Here is a 20,565-nt window from a genome sequence, read left to right on the forward strand (position 1 = left end):
GAGTGGAAGGCTCAATCTCAAGACTCCGCTTTTAACAATACAGTCGGACCCGCTCACAAGAGATACGCGTATAAGAGACTTACGCTTATAAGAGACAGATTCTATTCCTCAGTTTCCGAGCCCATAGTCTCCCATGTTAAAAAATTCGCGTATAGGAGACTTGAAAACTCGCTTATAAGAGAAACTCGCTCATAAGAGACTCGTCACGATTCCCCTTCTCATAGGATTCCATATTGAAGGATTCGCTTTTAAGAGACAGGTCGGAGCACTTTCACTGCGAAACGATTTTTTCCCGATTGCGACTGCTTGTTAGGCCTTCTAGACGCGCCTTAGGCTAACGTATGCGGGCCCGTGAAGAAAGGTTCATCATTTACAACTTCCAGCCATTTCATCCGCGATTGGGTGTTTCCGCGCATAAGAGAAACTCGCTTATAAGAGACTTTTCACGGTTCCCCGAGGCCTCTCTTATAAGCGGGTCCGACTGTACATTTTGATTTATGACTCAATCCGACTCGACTTCAGTTCGGATTCCGAGCTGCCCAGCTTGGGGGAAAAAAGAATCCAGAACTCCCTCGTGTAGGTTTCCGGCAAGGGAATCGCTACGGGAATGCAAGGGGAAATGAACACCGCGATCCAATCGCAGAATGTATCACACATTTCGAATATATTTCCTTCCGATTAATTAGCGACGGCGGCTTGATCAATCGCAGTCGTATGCACTCGAGTGAGATGCTCCAATGCCTATAGACGCTATATCACTGATCGTCGAGCTCTTCCGGCTACTCGGTAGGCCCATCCGTTTCCTGGACAGTGGCGAAGTTCGGAACATCTGCTGATGCTAGCTCGACGACTATTCACATATCGTTCAGGTGTCTTCACTTTATTTGAGGGTCACAGGCTCAATTGAACATTCGTATTTTCCCATCGTATGCTTTTGAAGTTAAGGCTTCCTCCTCATTACTCTTAGGGCAAACTTCAACTTGCCCTAGCGCCCGGGTGCAAGCCTCATTCTGGACTAATTCCTCCTCAGAGTTTGGCGGCGTGATTCGCAACTGCAAAGGCACCGACGCGACGCACCTCGGGATTCTGCTGGAACCAGGCTGTCACCTGCCCCCTCCCTTGCAAAATCTCCTCCATCACGAGGCCCCGGATGCTTGACTGTATCATCCCGGTAGCACCCAGGAGACGCTCCCTCGACTCGACGGCTCTCGGTAGATGTCTTCGAGTGCAAGTGACAGCATTCGCGAGCGGTGCATGCCACGGAAGAATTCGGATACAGAACCCCTCTGGAAAAACGATCCGATGGAGGAAACCAGACATGACACGGATCTCATCTGCTGGATGCGGAATTTATTCATAGTGTTTTACACCGAGTGTCTCGACAATGTATGTGTTAAATCATCATCATCCGACCGTTATAGCTTGAGGTTGCGCACTGCACGCTATGAAGGTCACAATCTCCGAGCGGCCTCACAATCTCTTATGGCGATGGGGTCTCCTGCGAGGAGTCCCAGATGAGTACCTCCATCCAGCTTAAAATCGTCGACTGGTGGTTTGGGAGGTCCCTCCCTTCCGACAAAGAGGTCGGCAAGGGTCTCCATCAAGCTTAGCGTTCGCTCAGATAGTCCCCCATTTATTTGCAAAGACTTTTGGTTCCCGTCGCTTTCACTAGTCCAGTCTAATGAATTTAGCCGAGTGGTAGAACGTTCTCTGTACATTTTGGCAAAATATTGTATTGGAGGATTCACTTGACACTGACTCCTACCTATCGATTCGACGACATCTGACTCGCCGAACGCGTTGCTTCTTTCCAGAGCTCGGTAGCGCACGATGCGACCTCTTTGGGGACTGCCACCCTTTTCCCGAATCAAAGAAGAAATTCCAAGCCCTCCCCGCGAGCTGAGCCCATGTTGCGAAAACCCATTGTACTCCGAAGTTGCGAAATGGAGATCCGGCCTGCTACTCTCTCGCGAATTCTTTCAAATCCGATCTATTTAGTAGTTTCTTTTCGCTCCCTGAAATATATTTGGGACTCTTCTCCTGAAAAAACTTTGGTGCCCGTAGCTGGGAAAGCTGATGGCGCTAATATTCGAGGAGTCACGCAATTGGGTTGTCTTGTGTTATCACGAAATTGTGGTCGAAGATGAGATGGCGGAGTTTTCCGGGAATGGAAGGGCGATGATCCTTCGAGTGTAAAAGGGTAAAAAGGCAGACAAGAGGGCAAGACGGGACTGCCACGCTCACAACCGAGGAAGTTCTCCAGCAATGCAAGTAACTTGAGCTCCACAGACCCTCTCGCCATCCATCGATCCGAGTAGGGTCTGGAGAGGAAGTTTCTATTCGCACGGCTCGCTCGCTCAATCCGGCCGCTGCAATCTGGAGACCAGACGGGTGGATGCGGTGATTTAACGGCGGTTCGCGGCGATGCGCATTCTAAGTCTGGCAGGAACTTGCGATCGCGCTGTATCGTTGAACACGCTCACTTTATGACGGTCTCTGACTGATATCTTGCCGTCTTCCTTTCTCCTCATAATTCGTTCGTCTCTATATACAGTCTACTCAATCAACTAGATACTCCTACCTAGTTCAGCAAGCCAATCACATGAAACGTTCTCCCGCCGGGTTTCCTATAGCTAGAGAAGTCGTGGATATGAAGTCCTAAGCTTGATAGAAAGGTGGAAAACTCTGTGGTGTATAAGAATCATACTATCGGAGATGATTTTCTCCCCTCGAGTGAGAATTCGAAGAGCCTAATGAAGATCGGGGTTTTACCCAAGGGGAGATGCGCACAACATCGCATCCGATATGGAGCTCACATAGCGAAAAACAAATAAGATTAAATCGTTTGACCCGAAAAGCTCTTTGGATGGACACAGGTTCCTCCAACGAACACCGGAAACTGTGCTAGTTCATAGTGGGAGTTGAATAAGGTCAGTATCGAGTTCTGTGGTCCTAATGGGGTGTTATCAAGAGTGCAGGAATCCTGATATGTCAATTTGTCGCAATTATCTGTTTGAATAGCAGAAGTAGAATTTCGTGGTGCTCCAACTCCGCTCCCTGTCGAATCATGTGGCTGAATTTTTGAGAGGACGTCCCATCAGCGTCCCGCTGATCGAAGATCCGAAATCCCTTGAGCGAAATGTGAGTAGAGCTTCGTTCGTTCGGCCCCAATTTCAATTTGCTTACATGCTGAGAGCCTATCCAATGAGATAGGGGTTTCCCAACTCCATCCGAATCAGAGGACGGATCAGCCGAGATCGATTTTACTGCCAGGTCTGTTCGTCGCGATCAGACGGGATTTTTTTGCGAAGTCAAACCGATGTGCCGGAGCCACGCTACGTCGTTCCAGATTAGCTCTCATTCCAGATCGCTGAAATCAGGTTCGATCTGATGACTATTCGACCTGATAGCATTCGCATCGAGTGGAGGGGGGGGGGAGGGCAGAGATCGAATGATAGCGAAGGGCAGGATTCGAGTTTTGCTGGGACTTCTTCTTGTTGATGAGATGCTCTGAGTTTCCAGAAACACAGGGAGCAAGTGTTCTTCTGTGTATAGTAGTAATGGCACGTTTCGCTTCCGGAAAAACTTCGGTTCGTGGATATCGTGGCCACCTATAGCCTAGGAAGGTCTCCGGCACTGAGCAGCCTTGGACATCTCTGACTTTCAACGTTTGACGAGAATCTGCGGTTGACGATGAAGTCGGACAAATTCCAGCGACAGTGGGACAAGTCATTGAGTTTGCATGGTGGCGGGCGGGCGAGAGGACGCGTAACGAGCGTCCAAGCCTCAATCCTAAGCGCTAGAAGACCGAGAACCGTGGCGGGTCGGTCCCGAATAGGAGGCTTGCAAAACGTCGATCTCCTGCACAGTCTTCCTCTGAAGTGAGAAGTTTCGTGGCGGATGTGCGATGCCTCGCCGACTGGATGCTGACATTGTTATCGAACCCAAACTCTTTCGTTTCAATCGTCACAGGGGAGTTATGGGTCGAGAGAAGTTGTGCTCAGGTTACTTGCCACACTGTTCCGGCTGTAAGTGTGCCGGAGACCTGGTCCGGAAGGTCCGACTCCGCAACCGGAATCTGAAATATTTCGACTGCATGTCAATCTCGCACGGAAATAATAGAGCGTGAGCAATATCGTCGACGGAGGAAAACATTTAGGTCAGCGATAATCCAAAAACGTGGCTCACCTTGACTACTAATCGATGGAGAAGAACGGGTGTTGAGAGGCGGTCGTGAGACGCCCACCGCGCCTAGATAGGAGGCGGGAACCCAACCTTCAACCACTTGGTCAACTCCTCGGACGTACCACCAACCCGCACAGCCGATTCTCATCACCTGTACGGTTTGGCCTTCACAGAGGGACGCCTCTCCGACGTCTACGGCCGCGTAGTCTCCGAGCGCAATATAGAGGTGACCTATCTGTGTTGGCGGTATGAAAAGATCTTCCTCGTCGTCTTCATCGGATCGGAGATCGTCCGTAGACCAACCGTCTTCGACATCGGAATCTGCCCTTCGTCTCAAGGCCGGAAGTGTCGCGCGCCTTCCAAGCGGACTCTTCTGCTGAGGTCCGAAACCCGTGGTTTGTGGTTGTAGATTCAGAGTGAAATTAGGGAGAGCCGACAGGGATGAATTTGATGAATAGTGTTCCCCGTGTCCGAGCCCCAGGGACGTGGTCGGTGTCGAGATCGGTGTACTCTGCAGAGAGTGCTGTCGTTCCCACATAGGGAAGGCCAGATGCGTCGTGGAATTCGGTCCTCCGATCGTGTTGTGTCGCATGGGGCTAAGAGTGGAAGAGCGGCGTAATTAGACCGAGGACAAATCCAATAGCGGCGCGCAGTAGGCGGGTATAATGGATTCATGGATCGATGAATAAGCCTAATGGATTAACGCTCATAGGATTCAGCAAAACCGATTAAAAATGTTCGGCGGATAGCTGCAGGCCAGCTGTAGCGTCGGCGGTACCTCCGCGGATAATAGTGCTCGCCATCGGAACATGGATAGTTCCGAGTGACGTATTTGCTCACCGGTGTTGCAGCGGCCGGCTGCCGGTGTAGGATGTGACCTCGATGTATTTCCGAGAATTCTCATCTTTCAGAAGTTCGAACTGCTGGAGCAGGACTGTCTTGATGCTGTTGATCCATTGGCTTTTGATTTCTAGGGACGGGGCCTGGATGGTGAAAACTTGGGAGCGACCATGCAGCCAAACTTCAAACTTCCGCTTGTCGCCACGTCCTTTGAGATTTTCAGTCAGGCCGATTTGTGAAGTCTAGAGAAGAAAGGAACAATTACTAGATTAAGAAGCGTATTTTCCAGGGAACTGATTCCGACTCCCAGGGCGTTGAGATATATAATATTTTTATTTGCTATCGCGCATGGACGAGCTGAATCTGGGCCGACAATCGGATTCGCCAGATGTTCGTGCTTGAAGGATCTTCGAAGCATGCTCACCTTGAGCGCGTTCTTAAATGCATACAAAAGATTTTCGTCCCTGCCCTGCCGCTTGGTGAACAGGATCAATTGCTCGTAGAGGAAAATGTATCGTCGCGAAGGCTTGAATCGGAGATCTTTGACAGATCGCTCCTTTTTCTTCTCCTCCATCCAAACGTTGAAGGGACCTTGGAGCAGCAGCTTCCCATAATCGGCAAGGGTACCCTGGAGCGTGGAGGAAAAATCGTCACGCAAGATCGAGCACGTCCCGAGGAGATTGCACGGCTCCCTCACACAATAATTCGGAATCGAATGGAACGAATCCTTCTCCATGATGATAGCTTTGGAATAATCCCATCTCCAAGCTGTTGCCGCCCTGTTCCGAGAAGAACGTATTCCCCACTCACATGGAAACCTGTGATGGAGACTTGATGCATGGAATCGTTGACATGGCGGAGGACATCCAGCATCGTATCGACGGCTTGTTGGAGTTGCAGAGTACTGCTCTCGTCTGATGCCACTTGAAGCGTTGTGTACTTAAGAAGATCTTTCAGCAGGAGCTGATATTTGGTTATTCGTTGGACCGGTTTCAAAAGATAAGCATCCAAAGGCAGTTTATGGTTCAGGCGACGCTGGCACTCCTGTGGAAATAAAAATGAAAGGATTCTCTCGATATGAACCTTCAATCGATTCCTTCCCTCCGAGCAGCCGAAGAGGAGTTCAAATCTCCCATCGGACTAGTCTATTACCTTGAAGAAAGCGTCGTCATTGGCACATTGAGCCCGCAGAGCCTCTGATCGAGGTTTGTTCATACAGTAAACTGTATAGAGGTGATGAAACTCCTCACTCCGTTCGACGAAACAACTCCCGACTTGCTCGGGTCGTGTCTGGTATCTGCGGATAAGAACGAAGGCTGTGAACGAATCGTCGCTTGGAGCGGGGCGCTCTGGGATCCTAAAAACGTCATCGAGGGCCTATATGGGATACTTTCTCCGGGACTTTCCGGCGTCGACGTCAAGTTCTCGATTACCGCCTCCGATTCTAACGTCAGTCACTTACAGGAGCTGTCTTCGATGCTCTGGAACTTATCTGTCCGAAACTGGGCCGGCTCCCGATGGTAATCCCGACGATATAACTGAGCGTAAAGTGTAATGAACCCTTTTCGACACTAGATGCCTCCGAAAACCACAGCGGTGACGGAAGAAGTTACCTATCTGTGCCTTGAGATTGACTTTGTGAATCACTCTCAGAATGAGCGGTTTCCAATCACCTACTATCATCGAGTACGGCAAGAAACAGCACAACTTCAGACGTCAGTCGGCAGATCGGAGGGATCGGAGAGAAAGGCGAAAACTGTCGTCTACGAACGGGGAATGGGATCTCCAGGCCTTTCCCCCTTCTATGGGGGGTTGTATCTTCGGAACCGATCCCTTCGTATGGGGGTTGAATCTCCGGGACCGTTCCGGACGTATGGGGAGTTGAAATTCCGGAACTGCCTTCGATTAGTGGAAGGCAAACGTCGAATCACAAGTCGAGTCAAGGAGGCTCTCGCTCCCCTTCTAACTGTCGGAGCTACCCTTTCTACCTTCCACCGGGGATATTTTTGACCTCTGTCCGAGAAAACTAGAGCCGAGACGCTTGGAGATGGGAACAATCTTCGACTTTCGATGCAGAAAAAACTGCTGCGACTGACGCTGCGGAAGCCCCGCTCGCTCGACGGGATATTGACCGAGGAGCCACTCGGCAAACGGAAAAGCGACGCTCTGCAATCAATACTCACGCTTGAAGTTCGTTGAGGAATACGTCACGATGGAAAGCGAGGATGTCAGCCATGTTGCCGAACAGGACGTCGGCGCGGTTTTGCAAAGTGGGGGGAATCATGTGCTTCAGTTCTGAATTAGACATCTGCTTCTGGTAGCCTTCGATAACGGAATCCAACTCGGACACGTACGTCTTTTCCGTCTCGATCAGCTCCATCATCACGTGTCTGCAATCGAAGTCCCTGTTAGCAAACTTTCCGGAAGAGGTAGGAATTCGATCAAGACCACGCTCGATTCTTCGGCTTATCGCTGGTTACTTCGAGTGTAGTCGGTGAGACCTCGAAATTCGCTCACAAGAACTCACCCTCTTTTATCTTTGAGACCCTCTGTCGGGGAGACTTGTGGGGCGCAGGGGTTCTCCAAGGGTAGCTGCACTTCAATCTGCGGAAAAAGCGATAATTCTCTCAGAACTCTGATTTGATAGTGCGGTGCTCAGCGGCCCTTGGCGCGGATTCCAGAAGCAGGAAAGGTTAGTAGCGACGATGTTAGCCACGGGGACGGACTGTTACGATATTGTGTGCGAGCCTGCAAGGACCTATTCTCTGTTGGACAACCGACATTCGAGGAACTTACCAGCTGACGGCAGAAATCGATCCGCGGAACCGAAAATCAAGTTACGCTGACACGACACACAAAATCAAAGCATGCAACTTTTTTTATTAGATGCTCACAACATAAACGTAACAGATAATGAAAGTTAAATACCGTCAGGATGCTAATCGGCATAACATGATCCCAGCGATATTTAAATGATAATGGTGAGAAATAATAATTTAACCCAGTCCTCCCAAAACATTCTGGATGAAAAAAGCTCATAAATCAGAACATGGAAAGGATTCGCTTTCCGAGCGAGAAGGTCTCGTCAACTAGAAAGGGTATCGAATCGTTCCGATTCTGGAGGGCAACTTCGACTGCGAATCACGTCCCGCAGAATTGAACCCATCCCACTCGCGAAGTCAGTGCAGCGCGTAGAATCGCCGCTTGTAGGCATCTTCGCGGTTTCCCCTCGCTTGCGAATTCCGAATGGTTCTCCCCTCTTGGTCGCTCTAGGTCGAACGCCTGCGCGGCCGCCAAAGGTCTAACGTGTGGATCGTCAGCGAGAAACTTCTATGCACCTTTGCTTTCAACGAAGTCCTGGATGATGAGTTGCTCTTGTCTGGAGGGGACATTTCGGGAGCCACTGCCTGTACGGGTTTCGATGCGGACCGTACAGAGGCGAGCTTCCTAAGGGACGTCTGTCTATTAACGCACATCACTCGAACGTCATCTATCCGCTTCAGTACCTGAAAGTGCGATAAAAGGAACCATCAAGGTAGAGCCTGATGAGGGATAGGTGAAAAACGAACTCGGATATCTCCCCCGGCAAGTAAACAGGCCAAGGGATATTATCGCCGATGAAGTTCCCAGACCCGGACGCCCATAAGGGCAAGCTTTTGTCCGTGAGCCTTAGAGGGCCCGCTGTGGTCGTCGGGGGGCTCAATGACACAGAACGTGGCCAAATAATCACTCCGGATGGGATTTAGATAATTGACAAAGACATGCTAATCTCCTTATTGAATACTCCCGAGAGTCGTCGGAGTTTTGATTGATTTTCGTCGGTCGCCCGAGGCCAACCCTCCCTAGTCGTAATCCTTGTCGAGATAGCGGAACAGACAAGCAGTCAGCCATGCAATCAATTGGTCTGCCACCGCTGGGTCTTCCTTGTCAAAGAGCATCTGTTGCGAGGATACATTCGCTCCGGGGAGGAACCACCGCACGCCCGCCCGCCCGTTGTTCTGAGGCTCGTCCGCGTCCGGGACAGAAGCTAAGTGCTGCTCAGGCCCTGTCGGAGGAGCGAGCCGCTCGAGCGGCAGCGGCAGAAAATGACCGGTCGCTTCGCGGATGCGAGGACCGGCGAGTAAACGAGACAGGCTGTCACGAGAGATTTTATGTGGTATTTTGTCAAGTTGAAAACTCCAGAACTTTCCCTTCGTCCATGGCTTCACATACACGACGTCAAAGCGGAGACCGTGTTGCGTGCATTAAACACAGACGCTGTTGGACAGACAAAGCGAGTTTCGCTCGTAGAATCCTCCTCTCCGTGAATATTAGACTCGAACAGCTGGCATTTCAGGCAGACGTTGGAAGAGCTGGGATATGTGTTCGCGAGTCCTCCTTGTTCCATCAGTTTCATTCCTCTGCGTAGCCTGCTCTTCCATATCCTCGATTCTTGTCCCCCGTTGCGCTGTTCTTCTATTCCCGAAATAGTCTTCGGGAAGCACTTGGCTCAGATTCCCGGACCCTTTCCCAGGTTGGATGGCACTGAACCCTTGTCAGGCTCTCCGCTTTGCCTGGTGACACGCTCTTCGTTCCGACGTCGGTCATAAAGTTTTTATGGAGGGTTGATCAGTATTCATACCGAAAACGAGAACGCATGAAGACGAGCAGACAGTCAGTCAACGGACCACGGCTCTGAGTTCATTCCACTTTCTATCGACTCAGAACAGCTCACTGCGTGACGACTTCGCGCCGCCGACAGCATAGGGACTGCTTGACTCCGTTCGCGTCATCAAATGAATGAACTGCGCTTTATCAAGTTGCTTCACCGAGTCCCTAGAGCCCAGCGAACTCTTGCCGTGTTCTTAGGTCACGTCCTCCGATGATAAATCGCAAGGCTCCGGGAATTCCTGGGAGTTCCTGGGAATCTCATTAGATTCCGAGAAGCAAGCAGGCGGAACTTCCGCTCAAAGTCCGATAGCCTGGGGCCGTCTCTCCGAGCTCGGGATCGCTCTCAGTATTGATTAGGTACGACGCGCAAGACGGTCGGGTCTCTCAAAAATGTCGGTGCGTTCGCTCGTCGGGCCGACAGGGCCACCGAACGGACATTAGGGACACTCGAGGGAATTCCAGAAAGCGAGAGCAACTTCCGAACGGAAGCGAAACTTTTTTCCGCAAGTACGTAAATGAGAGAGTGTCCCAGTGTGCTCCGGTCGGTTGAATTCAATGGCTCCATGCGCCGCAGCCGGTCCGGGCCCCATTCGATCGTTGACAAGGGAACAACTGAAGAGGTCCTGCGTCTCGGAAGGGAGAGGCCCCCAGGCACTCAACGAAGCCGCCTCCGTCAAAGGAGTGTCTGGTTGAATCTGTACGAGGAGCGGCTCCCTCTGTATGAGAGAATACGTCGATTCTCAACAGTGAATGTGCCCAGCTCGCCTGTTGGGCCCGAACGCTTCCCAACAGAAAGCCTCCTTGCCCTGGGCTCAACAAGTTGGGGGAAGGCTAATACGAAACCTTCCCCGCGGATACAAGCGGAGGGAGAATTTCGAGCAGAGGATCGCAACACATCACAGAGCTGCCGAGCCTTGAATGAACGCCGTGGGTTAGGAGATATGAGCTCGGCGAAGCTCGATGCTATTGAGTCAAGCAACGTCTCCTAGTTGAGGCCGTCCTGATATTTCTGTGATTTAGACCTGATTCCAAATTTCTCGTCAGCCGAACCTAACCGGCTAGCACATCTCTAATACGAAAGTACATCTGACGTCTGATCTGGTCGATCGCCAATATTCTACACTGAACTTCTAGCACAGCACGCAATCGGCGGATCGCTATTGATTCGGGCTCGTCGTTCCGTTCCACAGAACGCTTGGTCCCGGATCACGTCAGTGACTTGCCTGTTGCAGTAGCGGACGCGTCTCACTGTTTATGAAGTCCTCGAAGTATTTGTGGAACTCATCCGTATCGCCCATGCGGAATTCCTTGGCCGTATCCAGGAAACGATTCAGATCGTTCAGAGCCTTCTCGGCGAAATCCGGTGACGTACACTTCTCGATGTGGAGTCCAGCCAGCAGCTCGATACCTTCAGTGCACCATCTGCGGCGAGAGGATGCTATATTAATAGGTTTTCCCCGCACAATCGCTGCTCTCAATTTTTTCGGAAATCCGTTCGATGTCTTCACTCGGGAGAATGTCTCCACTGCGTCGGAGCAGAGATCATGAGAAGCCGAGGTCGCATAGTATTCTGCTCGAGCGGTAGCCTCACGCCCCGGCTGGCTCCTAAGAGAGTGTTTCAGTAATCTCTGGCAGAACCTCAGGAAAGGGTTCTTCTAATTTGGGATCTCGAAAGCAAGGGCTGCACGGCAAACGCAAGAAATGCTCGGTTCTTACGTCGCCATTTTCGCCGTATGGTCGGGGAAATATACTCGAGCTACTCCGATAATTCCCGAATTCTCGCGGGTCAGACCGATCACACTTCGGCTTGATCGATTAGGAGTACAATCGACGGCGAATCCCCCAGAAGCTGGTGGGGCTCCGAGCCCCTCCCCGGATTATTCTTCGAGAGGCTAGACTAGAGGAGCGGCACGCCATTTTCGATCGACGGCCCCATACGCAGGCGCGACGAGAGGGGGTACCGGAACTTTTTTCCCCGGGCCCCAGAGTCTCCGGAGGGGCCCCTAGCTCAGGCTTTAGTCTAATGATTTGGTCTGCACCCTAAATTCCCCCCCTTCTTAAAAGATGCATGGAAAGGAAACTGCTGCTCTGACCCTTTCGTTCCGTCACTCTTCTAGCGACAGATCACAGACCGAGAGGGGCCCATGTCCGAACTTCCCCCGAGCCCAGGATTTCTCTCTGCGACCCTGCCCATACGGGATCCAATACAGCCCCTGGCTCCTGAACTATAATACCTCTCGGCTACGCGCCCTAGAAGAATCAAAAGGGCTCACAGTATTCTTCCGAGAAACTCTTCCTTACCGATTTGCTCTTTCGACTCGTTCTTGAAGATCTCGGTACCTCACAAGTTTGTCCTTCCGTAAGTTATACTTCTCTTTAAAATCGAAACACAGCCTCTCTAGCTCCACGCATTTAGGCTCGATCGAATCCATCGCATAATGACCTCCCTCGAGTAGACGTGACCCGATTCTCTGAAGGTGGTCCGCTTTCTCTAAATCATCCTGGAATCGAACATGGGTTGAAACCGCTGAACGGATCCTCAACCCGAGAGCTCTGTCGACCGACTGAGATTAAGGGAAATTCTCCGGTATCTTGGGAGTTCCTCCCTCACGGTTAGGAGGTACTACCTCGACTGTTTTGGCGAAGTTCTCGAGTTCCTCTCTGAGAGTGTCCACTCTTTTCACTGAATCCCCCAGCTCGGTCATGTCTTGGATATCTCTGATGTTTGCCGTCATATTCATGTGAACTTCTTTGAACTGCGCCTCGAAGCGCCGCAACTGAAGGCACTGATTCAATCTGGAATCGGAATTTCGATTAGTGAATCGAATATTCCATGGATGGATGTTGTCGAGCCTATCACGATGGTCGACGATAAGATTTTCGTGAACCACGAACTTCCGCAGAAGCCTGAAACCACTTTCTGGACGATATGTCCCGCAAATTCTCAGCGGTTGATATAGCTCACCGTTCCTTGTGCAGAAGCCAGAAGGAATCAAGGTTCCTTTCATGCTGCACGAGCTCCTGCATCATTTGACGCACGGAGCACTCATTAGCATTGAGCCTTTGACGCTGCTGTCTCTGTCGCATGTCCTCGTGGTCGAGCGTATTGTACGGTATGACCTCGGGAGGCTGAACCCGGACCTTGGCGAGGAGATCCTTCCCCCGCTGGGCCGCCGACAGCAGTGAATCCTTCAAGTTCTGGTATTCCCCTGGAGTGAAAAAGCGCAAACACGTTCTTCCGAGTGAACCTCTCGCCGATTCTCTTTTGGCCTTCCATTACGGCACTCGACGGGGTACTTACCGCCCTGATCCTGGAGAAGGTTGTATGTCGTATCGGCATCGTTCGGAAGTTCGGTTTCTTGGAAATGCCGAGACACCTCCCGAATCGAGGCGGAGAGCTCTGCGAGGAATATCGAATACTTCTCGACGGCCTGGAATTCCAAAAGCAGAGATATGGCGTTAAGGAGGTTTCCGGCACCTGGCAGAGGGATGTCCCATTCATGAAGGTGATGGAAAGTTGCGCGACGACGAAAACTCCCGCGGCTCCACAGAATTCTGGGGAGCTCAAGGGATCTTCAATACCATGACAAAACATGCAGAGAGGATTCGGAGCCGAGCGCGACAAAGAGGTTGGGGGCAGAAGAGTTTCATCTGGGATTCCATCAAGATAAGCAGACTCCGCTCCATGGATGAATACATTGCAGATCTCGTTCGGCGGATCCTGACTGATGCCGAATATTGCCTCGCTCTAAAAGAGCTCTCTAGGCTTCTTTCCGTCGAATAGGGAACTAATGCTTTCGTGGAGAATAGGCGGACGTAGATTCGTATAAATTTGCATAATATCGCTCGAGTTTGTTGAGCGTACGCAAGCGCTACATGCGTGTCCCATTTTTCCTTTCGTCTCCAACTTGTCCTTCGCTCTTCCGCTGAACGCAGCGAAATTCGTCCAGACCGGGAGGCTCCCGCATTCGCTCCCGCAGGAGAAGGAGAGGGAAAGGAGGGAAAAGAAGCGAGAAGAATGGAGGAAACACAGTCGGAGGACCGCGCGAGGAACTGGCGATTCGAGAGCAGCATGGGGAATTTCGATTCCATTCCGCTCTTCCCTGAGCCTCGGTCTCCAGGGACTCGGCCGCTCGCCCATAATCCCCGTCACACGAACCGAATAATGATAAAATGAATAGCGAACCTAGAGTGAAATGGCTCAGCGAGGACGAGGATATATCGTACTGGCGATCAAATAAAATACGCCCGTGAGGTCGCATGTCTGAAATCATTGGGCAGCGTTGATGCAAGGGCGGTGCTTCCAACAATTCGCTTATGCGACTCATTCGGTAGACGGGTTCGGAGCGGACTTTCGGGGTCGTCATAGCCAAGCCGCTGTTCCTTCTCTTCGTTAAGGCACCGGCGGAACATGGTGAGGGGCTTCATCATCGTCTCAACAGGCTTCTTCTGAACTGGGTTCCCGATCCCCGGCCCACGGGAGAGTTGAAGACAGACAGACCCACCGGGAAGCATATCGGAGCCGATTAAAGTCAGATCTCTGATCGCCTGCTCCGCATTACATTAATGAGCCAGGGATCTCGATTCTGCTGCTGACTCTGGATGAATAGAAGAGCTGAGAGACCGGAGCTTTCCGCCCACCGACAAGCACGCTGGCGTTCTCTTTTCAATCGGCATCTTATTGGAGACCAGTCCAAGCGTCAGTCTCGCCTAGGCATTCCGCGATCACATTGATCTCCTCTCTCTGAGTTGATTCGGTGGGATCCTCAGCTTTCCGGGCTTACGAAAGTAAGTAACGATGTCGTTCCGAGGTCATCATAACCGTAATGTCAGCCGGGATACGGCTGAACGAGCCGGTGGTCGTGCAGGGAAAATAATTATTCGCGCTAGAAATTCCGCCACCTTGCACCCATGATCGTCGGAGTGAGTGGACGAGCGGGACTGCAGGCGATTCGGCTATGCGAACGGTTTCGATTAACGCTCCGCTTATCAGATTCCTGCAACTCTGGCTCGTATACGGGAATGGTACGTTTAATGCACGAACATCGGCGAACCTAATGACCAGTACTGAGAAAAATAGATTTGCTATGTTTAGGATCCGCGAGCAAGACCGACTACCTACTTTGGATCAGTTTGTTGCCGTCGGATGGCCGTGCCGTGTGCCGGCCGAAAAAACGTGCTAATTACCCAGTGCACGTCAACAGAAGACCAAAGACGCTGATGAGCCAGCAGTGGTGGCCACACCCCGTACCGATGTACGTATGTGGAACTAGGTATGTATGTCTTTATGGGAGCGTTGTGAATGCCGACCCAAAATACAATCACGAAGTCACAGGGGTTTCACTTTGGTGTGAGGTTCCCCAGACTGACCTCAATCCAAAAAAACATCCGAGCTCTTTGCCATCAATCCATGTGGACGGCGGCCGCCGAGTTCTTGCACGTTTTGGTTTTTTATGTGGCCGGCTCAATAAAAGCGAGCGGAGACCGCAGATCTCTATCGATCCCCACAATTTTTGCCAACTAGCTTCATCACGGCGATCCGTCTGCTCCCGCAACTGATCGGCCCGAAGAAAACGACTTCCTCTCCCGAATGGAAAAATATGTCGATTCCTCGGTCATCACGAACTCTCTTCGGCCCCGAAAGCTCTCCGGGCCCTCGATGACGAGAGCGATAAGGATGACGTTGTAGCAGCGAACTCGACGAGGAATACAGGAATGCGGGTTCTAAATTTCCGATAGAAGTCATTGGGGGCTAGTGAAAGATACTCACGAGTCTTTGGTCGCACCACAATCGATGGTCGTAAGGGAGATGACCCCCGACGTCCTGGGTGAGCTGGGACGGATGGATGTACGAGTGGAGCTCGGAAGTTGAGCTTAAAAGCACTACCTGGGAGCGTCGAGAGGAACGAGTTGATAGAGTCTTCAGCGAAACACGGTCTTTCATATTGATTGAAAACTTCCGGCAGCGAAAAATCAGGTATCTTCGTCTCTGGTCTTCTTCCGCGAGAGTCTCTCTCTCACAAATCGCTCGAGTAACGTACCTGGAAGTTGAACTCGTCTCTAAAGAGCTTGTGTGACACTTCGGAAAGCGCCTTCTGAAGGAAGCCGGTGGGCTTGAGCACGAAGACGATTTGAATGATCCCTGGGAAGAACCCCTGAAATGGAATATATTCGTTTCAAGCGAGCTCGACTGAGCGCTCAGTTCCGTGAGGTAAAGCTCCCTTCCGACAGTGAAATCTCGAGCTCTCGAGATCCCCCCTCGACAGATCCCGATGAACTCGAACTGAGTCGTCAGACCGAAGACCTTTTCCTCATCCATGTAGCTTCCGGTGTCGAACCCACTGAGCTCCCAAGATGCTTCTTCTTGGTAGACGCGATGACCGGTAGATTTTCGTGCATCGAGACCGAGAGGGATGATCTTTGGGATCGATTCGGGAGAACTTTTGAAATTACGAACTGCACTCCGAGGTGGGAACTCACCGAAATCTTGAGCAACACCGTCTTGACCGAGCTCCACTTGTCCCTTCGACGATCTACGATGATGACGAAGCCCGCATCCTGTTCGTGCGGCAGCGGAACTCCGGCCAGATATTTCAAAAGACGCCGAAAATCCTCGTCAGGAACCTGACACAGCGTTCCTGTGTCGGGCAGGTGGAGCACGGGATAGCCTTCACATGTGTGGCCGCCTGTGGAGGAGAGGAAATACATCTCGTTTTAGCTTGTTACATGAATGATTCACTTCGGAAGCATCGCGCTCTATTCAAGATGGGTGTCATCTCCGGAAGGAGCGAAATATGGAGTGCAGCACCCGAGAACGACTACCTGTCTCCCCCGAGGGCTACTTCCGCGCCCGTTCCTCCTCATCGGGGTGAAAAAATCTTTCAGCCCTCGCGCCTCGCGGATGTATTCGCCCGGATGGTCTCTAATTATTCGGAGTTTCCCGATGCTTATTCCATTCAGTGTACATCTGGATGTAAGTTCGGTGGTCGTATATGACTCTCTGATGCGAAGGATTCACTTCGGTCGAGAACGCCGTTCTCAGAGGGGAGCGAACAATCGCCTGATCGCGCGAACATGGTGATATTTGCCGCTCCCATTCGGTATCGAAAGACTCGAAGTCGAGTGCCGATACATCTGGGGGGCGTCTCCCTAAAACATTGCTATCGGCATCGGCCGCGTCAATGGTCTCTCGATGGGCTTTCGTTTGGAGGGACGACGAGTGCAATACACATCGACGAAAGCCGATATTCATTTGAGCCCAATAGACACAGAACGTTCGGCCAGCTATAAAAAGCAACAACAACCTCCATGGCCCGGGGAAGGATCCGAGCGACAAAGGCGCTATGGAAACGTTCGAAATTCAATATCCGCATGAAAAGAGACTCTGACAACAACGTGGACACATGTTTCGGAGGGAGGCGCAAGAGAAAATCGGAACAGATCAGCCCGTCTCGCCGAAAAATAAATCATGAAGCGCTGGTTCTGTACGTGTTCAGTTCAGTTCGGCATGTTTTTTCCGCGTCACGTGAATCAATTCCGTGTCGAGCTTCGAGTTTACACTCGCTCACGAACGGGGCGGTGCCGGACGGATGGCAGTCGCAGTCGAGCTCGGAGTGACGAATGGATTCTGAGGCGAAACATGTTTTTGGTCCACCTCCGACATAGGTGGAGCTCGTCCGATGACTGCGTAGTTCGCAGTAGGATGCTCGATTCCGATAAGGATCCTTCTCGCTCAACAGGGTCTCAATCGCACACATGGGCGAGGGGAGGTGTGTCCTGTCACGACGGAACATTCTACAGAAGACCGATTGCCTGTTCCAGTGTCGTATCAGGGTTGCTGACAGATTGTTCGCATACCACGAAACGTTGACACGAGAATCGCAACTTCACCTGATGGAGCGACAGCAGGAACAGCATCTCATCGTCCAGGTAGCTCGCGATAGCGGAGACGGGCCAGACGGCGCGAAATACGAGTCTCTCGGTCACGCCGCGACGCTGACGTGAAGCCGTAGGGAGGATTCCCTCCATGCAATCGCTCGCACGCTCGAGCAGGGCGACGTTTGATCTGTAAGTTCGTCCCGCGATAACAGCTTCAAGTGCCGACAAAATTTTACTGCACGAAATAATTTCGTGTTCGGCGTCCGCGCGCCGCTCGTCCCTCGGATTTCTGACGGGAGGCACTCTGATTTATAAACGTTACTCTGTCGAGAAAATTACGTTCCATCGTGGAATTCCTGTGCACAGTTCCGTGACCTACTCTTGACGTGATCTCGTTATGTGCAGGGCCCGCGTACTCAATGATGGAAACCCCATCAAGCCGCAATGGAATGTTGACGGTTTTGAGCTCTGCGAGCATTCTCCGGCGGATTTCCGACTTTCCATCCAGGATCGGAGCTCAATCATAGGCCATAGGGACACGATCCCAACGAAGTATGGGGCTCTGTCTCCAGGTGGTCCGCTCGATGTCGAGCTCGAGGTCGACCCGAAAGCGGGAACCTTCAACACGAGGGACATTGTAACTATTGACATCGAGCCCGCACAGCGACGACGAGGCTGACGACGCGGAGAGGGTCATGCCGGCGGTATCTAAATGATAAATGGTTTCATTTCTTGATCAAAGACGTGTGCTCCCTACGTTTCGGTCACTATCAACGACGAACGGGTAGACCTAGACCGCACGTCCGATGCGGGCCGAGAGCTTCACCAGCGGGATGTCCGACTCGAATGAATGTCGTTCTGATTGCTTCGCTGGTAGGGCATGCGATTGCGACGACCAGGGGAAGACGGAACATCCGCTCCGGCGAGGGGGGGGGAGGCGAGTGAAGGCGGGAACGTCGTCGAGGACCGAGGAGGCGGACGAGCTGGCAATACGAAACTCGGTCTGGCATCTAAGTTGCGATTGAGACTACTTCGTGGGGCCAAATAGCAAGGCCGAGCTCTATTTTCTGTCTGATCCGCATCTCCGCCTCGCAAGAGGAGACCGCCGCCTCGTCCGCTCTCCCGGTCGGTCAATGTGCTGGACCGTCGACCGTCCGTCTTCCCTCGCGGCTAAGGACTACGCCGGACGAGCAATTCATCTTCGCATCAGGAGTCTTATGGCACGTCTTAGCCTCACTGCAAACATTGTGGATTGAGACTATCCGCGGGAGGAGACAAGCAAGTTGGGCGCTTAGTGACGGCATCCAGCGTAGAACTTTCCCGTCTGGCGTTATCGTTTTCGGTCGTCTCGAGGACTTATCATGAGCTCGGGAGGAATCTTATCGAGCTTCCGAGTAGGCCGAGAGGCTTTGCACCTTCCAGCAGCGTTTCCAGGAACGCTCCACTCCTTCTGAGCGCGTACGGACGGGGAAAAATGTTCCAGCACTGAGGCAAAGCGGTCTCGAACGCCAGTCGACATCTCAATGCGGCGGAAAGCGGAGCGGGAACCGAGTGCAGACCTAATCTAGCCGGAATAACTTGCTCGGGGAAGCGGGGGAGACTTATCGCGTTTACTTCCGGTGCCTCTCCATTAATCTTAGGGGAGTAAGTGCGGAGAAGTTGGGTTCCATCTGAAGTATTCCCGCGAGCCAGCCACAAGCCGCGGGGGACTGAACCCTCCGAATATCCACAAACGCGCCTTTCAAGGTGAGATTCGCCTTCCGAGAGGATCTCTGACACCGTAAAAGCGCAGAAATCATCCAGTCGGTGCGGGGGTACCTTTGTCTTTCTGGCTCTGTGCCTCTCTGCGAGAACTTCAATGTCTAACAACAGTTTAAAAAAATGGAGGTACGCGATTTCAATGTCTCACAAGAGTTTAAAAAAATGGAGGTACGCGATTCCCAACAATGGCACATACATATAATACGCGCATTCCACATGAGATCCCCCCGTGGTGTCGACATTTTTTGTTGGAGCGGAGTTGGATTCGAGCCCGATCGAAGTACGACTCCTCTCGTACGGAATTCGAATCGGATTGAGTCCATGCGCCGTCCTTTGTGAGAGTGTGTCTAGGTTGACACCGCGCTCCATCCCGATCGATGCTCAGCCAAAGATGACGGGAGAGTCAGATTAAGCGTAGCGTTTGCATTCGAGTTTCGCGGGCGATCGAGCGATAAAACATCCGAAAATGAAGCCTCGGGAGCGGGAATGCTATGCAGATTGCTGGATCAACAATGAGACTCGCCGTACGGATCCATCCAACCCTTGTACGGGAAGTGTTCCGTTGCCCCCTTCCGCATCGGATTCGCTTTATTCTCCTTCGTCGCTATATCCCCGGAAAGCGAACCAAGGATCAGGGATGGTTTTCGGAAATTCCGCGCGTCTTGATAGCGTTTCCTTCAGAGAGTCTAGCACCGAATGTTGAAATATCAGTGAAAGCGCTCCTTATATCATGGAGGAAGTGCGTCGGTTATCGGCCTGGCTTCTCTAGCAGTTAGACTGAGCCTGAGACTGAGAGGCTTTCTGCTTCCCGAATCTCCTCCGTTCCCGAATGAAGGCTTCGCTCCGCGGATATCTCCGTCGGAATCATCACGATGTTTCATCGTCCATATACTTAGAGGTTGCTGCGTCGACTCGGAATGCCCGGTGTTCTCCGTGCGCGGTTTCGGCCATATTCTGTCAACATCCGTTTTCCGGCTCGCTGACGATATTTCCTACGAAGAAGCGTTTCGCTGATACCCAACATGGCTCACCTGTGACGAAAACGTGTTTATGTTGAAAGGTATGAAATACATCCTGTAGACTCAGAGGGCCCTCCATTGTGTCGTCTGCAAGACAAAGAGAAACTCGTTAGTTCGTAGTTCCGATTCGAGGTCCTTCAGTCGATGCATCGCGCACCGCCATCTCTCGGGTCAGTGTTTCTGGAATCCTGGATGAATACGGAGATCGATAAACATCAGAGAATCGACCCAT

The 20,565-nt window shown here is 51.8% G+C and overlaps 1 protein-coding gene across 1 annotated transcript; it reads right to left on the reverse strand.

Moving 5' to 3' along the window:
• Positions 1-3,977: 3,977 nt before the first annotated feature.
• On the reverse strand, positions 3,978-20,565 carry LOC100898404 (guanine nucleotide exchange factor DBS-like). Its single transcript, XM_018638667.1, is given in 19 exon segments — positions 3,978-4,078; positions 4,189-4,555; positions 4,947-5,267; positions 5,450-5,653; positions 5,836-6,069; positions 6,178-6,322; positions 7,209-7,415; positions 7,553-7,629; positions 8,364-8,531; positions 10,899-11,097; positions 11,977-12,176; positions 12,303-12,471; positions 12,641-12,884; positions 12,977-13,106; positions 15,446-15,562; positions 15,717-15,830; positions 16,156-16,361; positions 20,346-20,420; positions 20,562-20,565. Coding segments are annotated over 19 exon segments (3,282 nt in total).

The sequence above is a fragment of the Galendromus occidentalis genome, unplaced genomic scaffold (assembly GCF_000255335.2).
Source record: "Galendromus occidentalis unplaced genomic scaffold, Mocc_1.1 scf7180000077128, whole genome shotgun sequence".
In the NCBI taxonomy this organism is placed as follows: domain Eukaryota; kingdom Metazoa; phylum Arthropoda; class Arachnida; order Mesostigmata; family Phytoseiidae; genus Galendromus; species Galendromus occidentalis.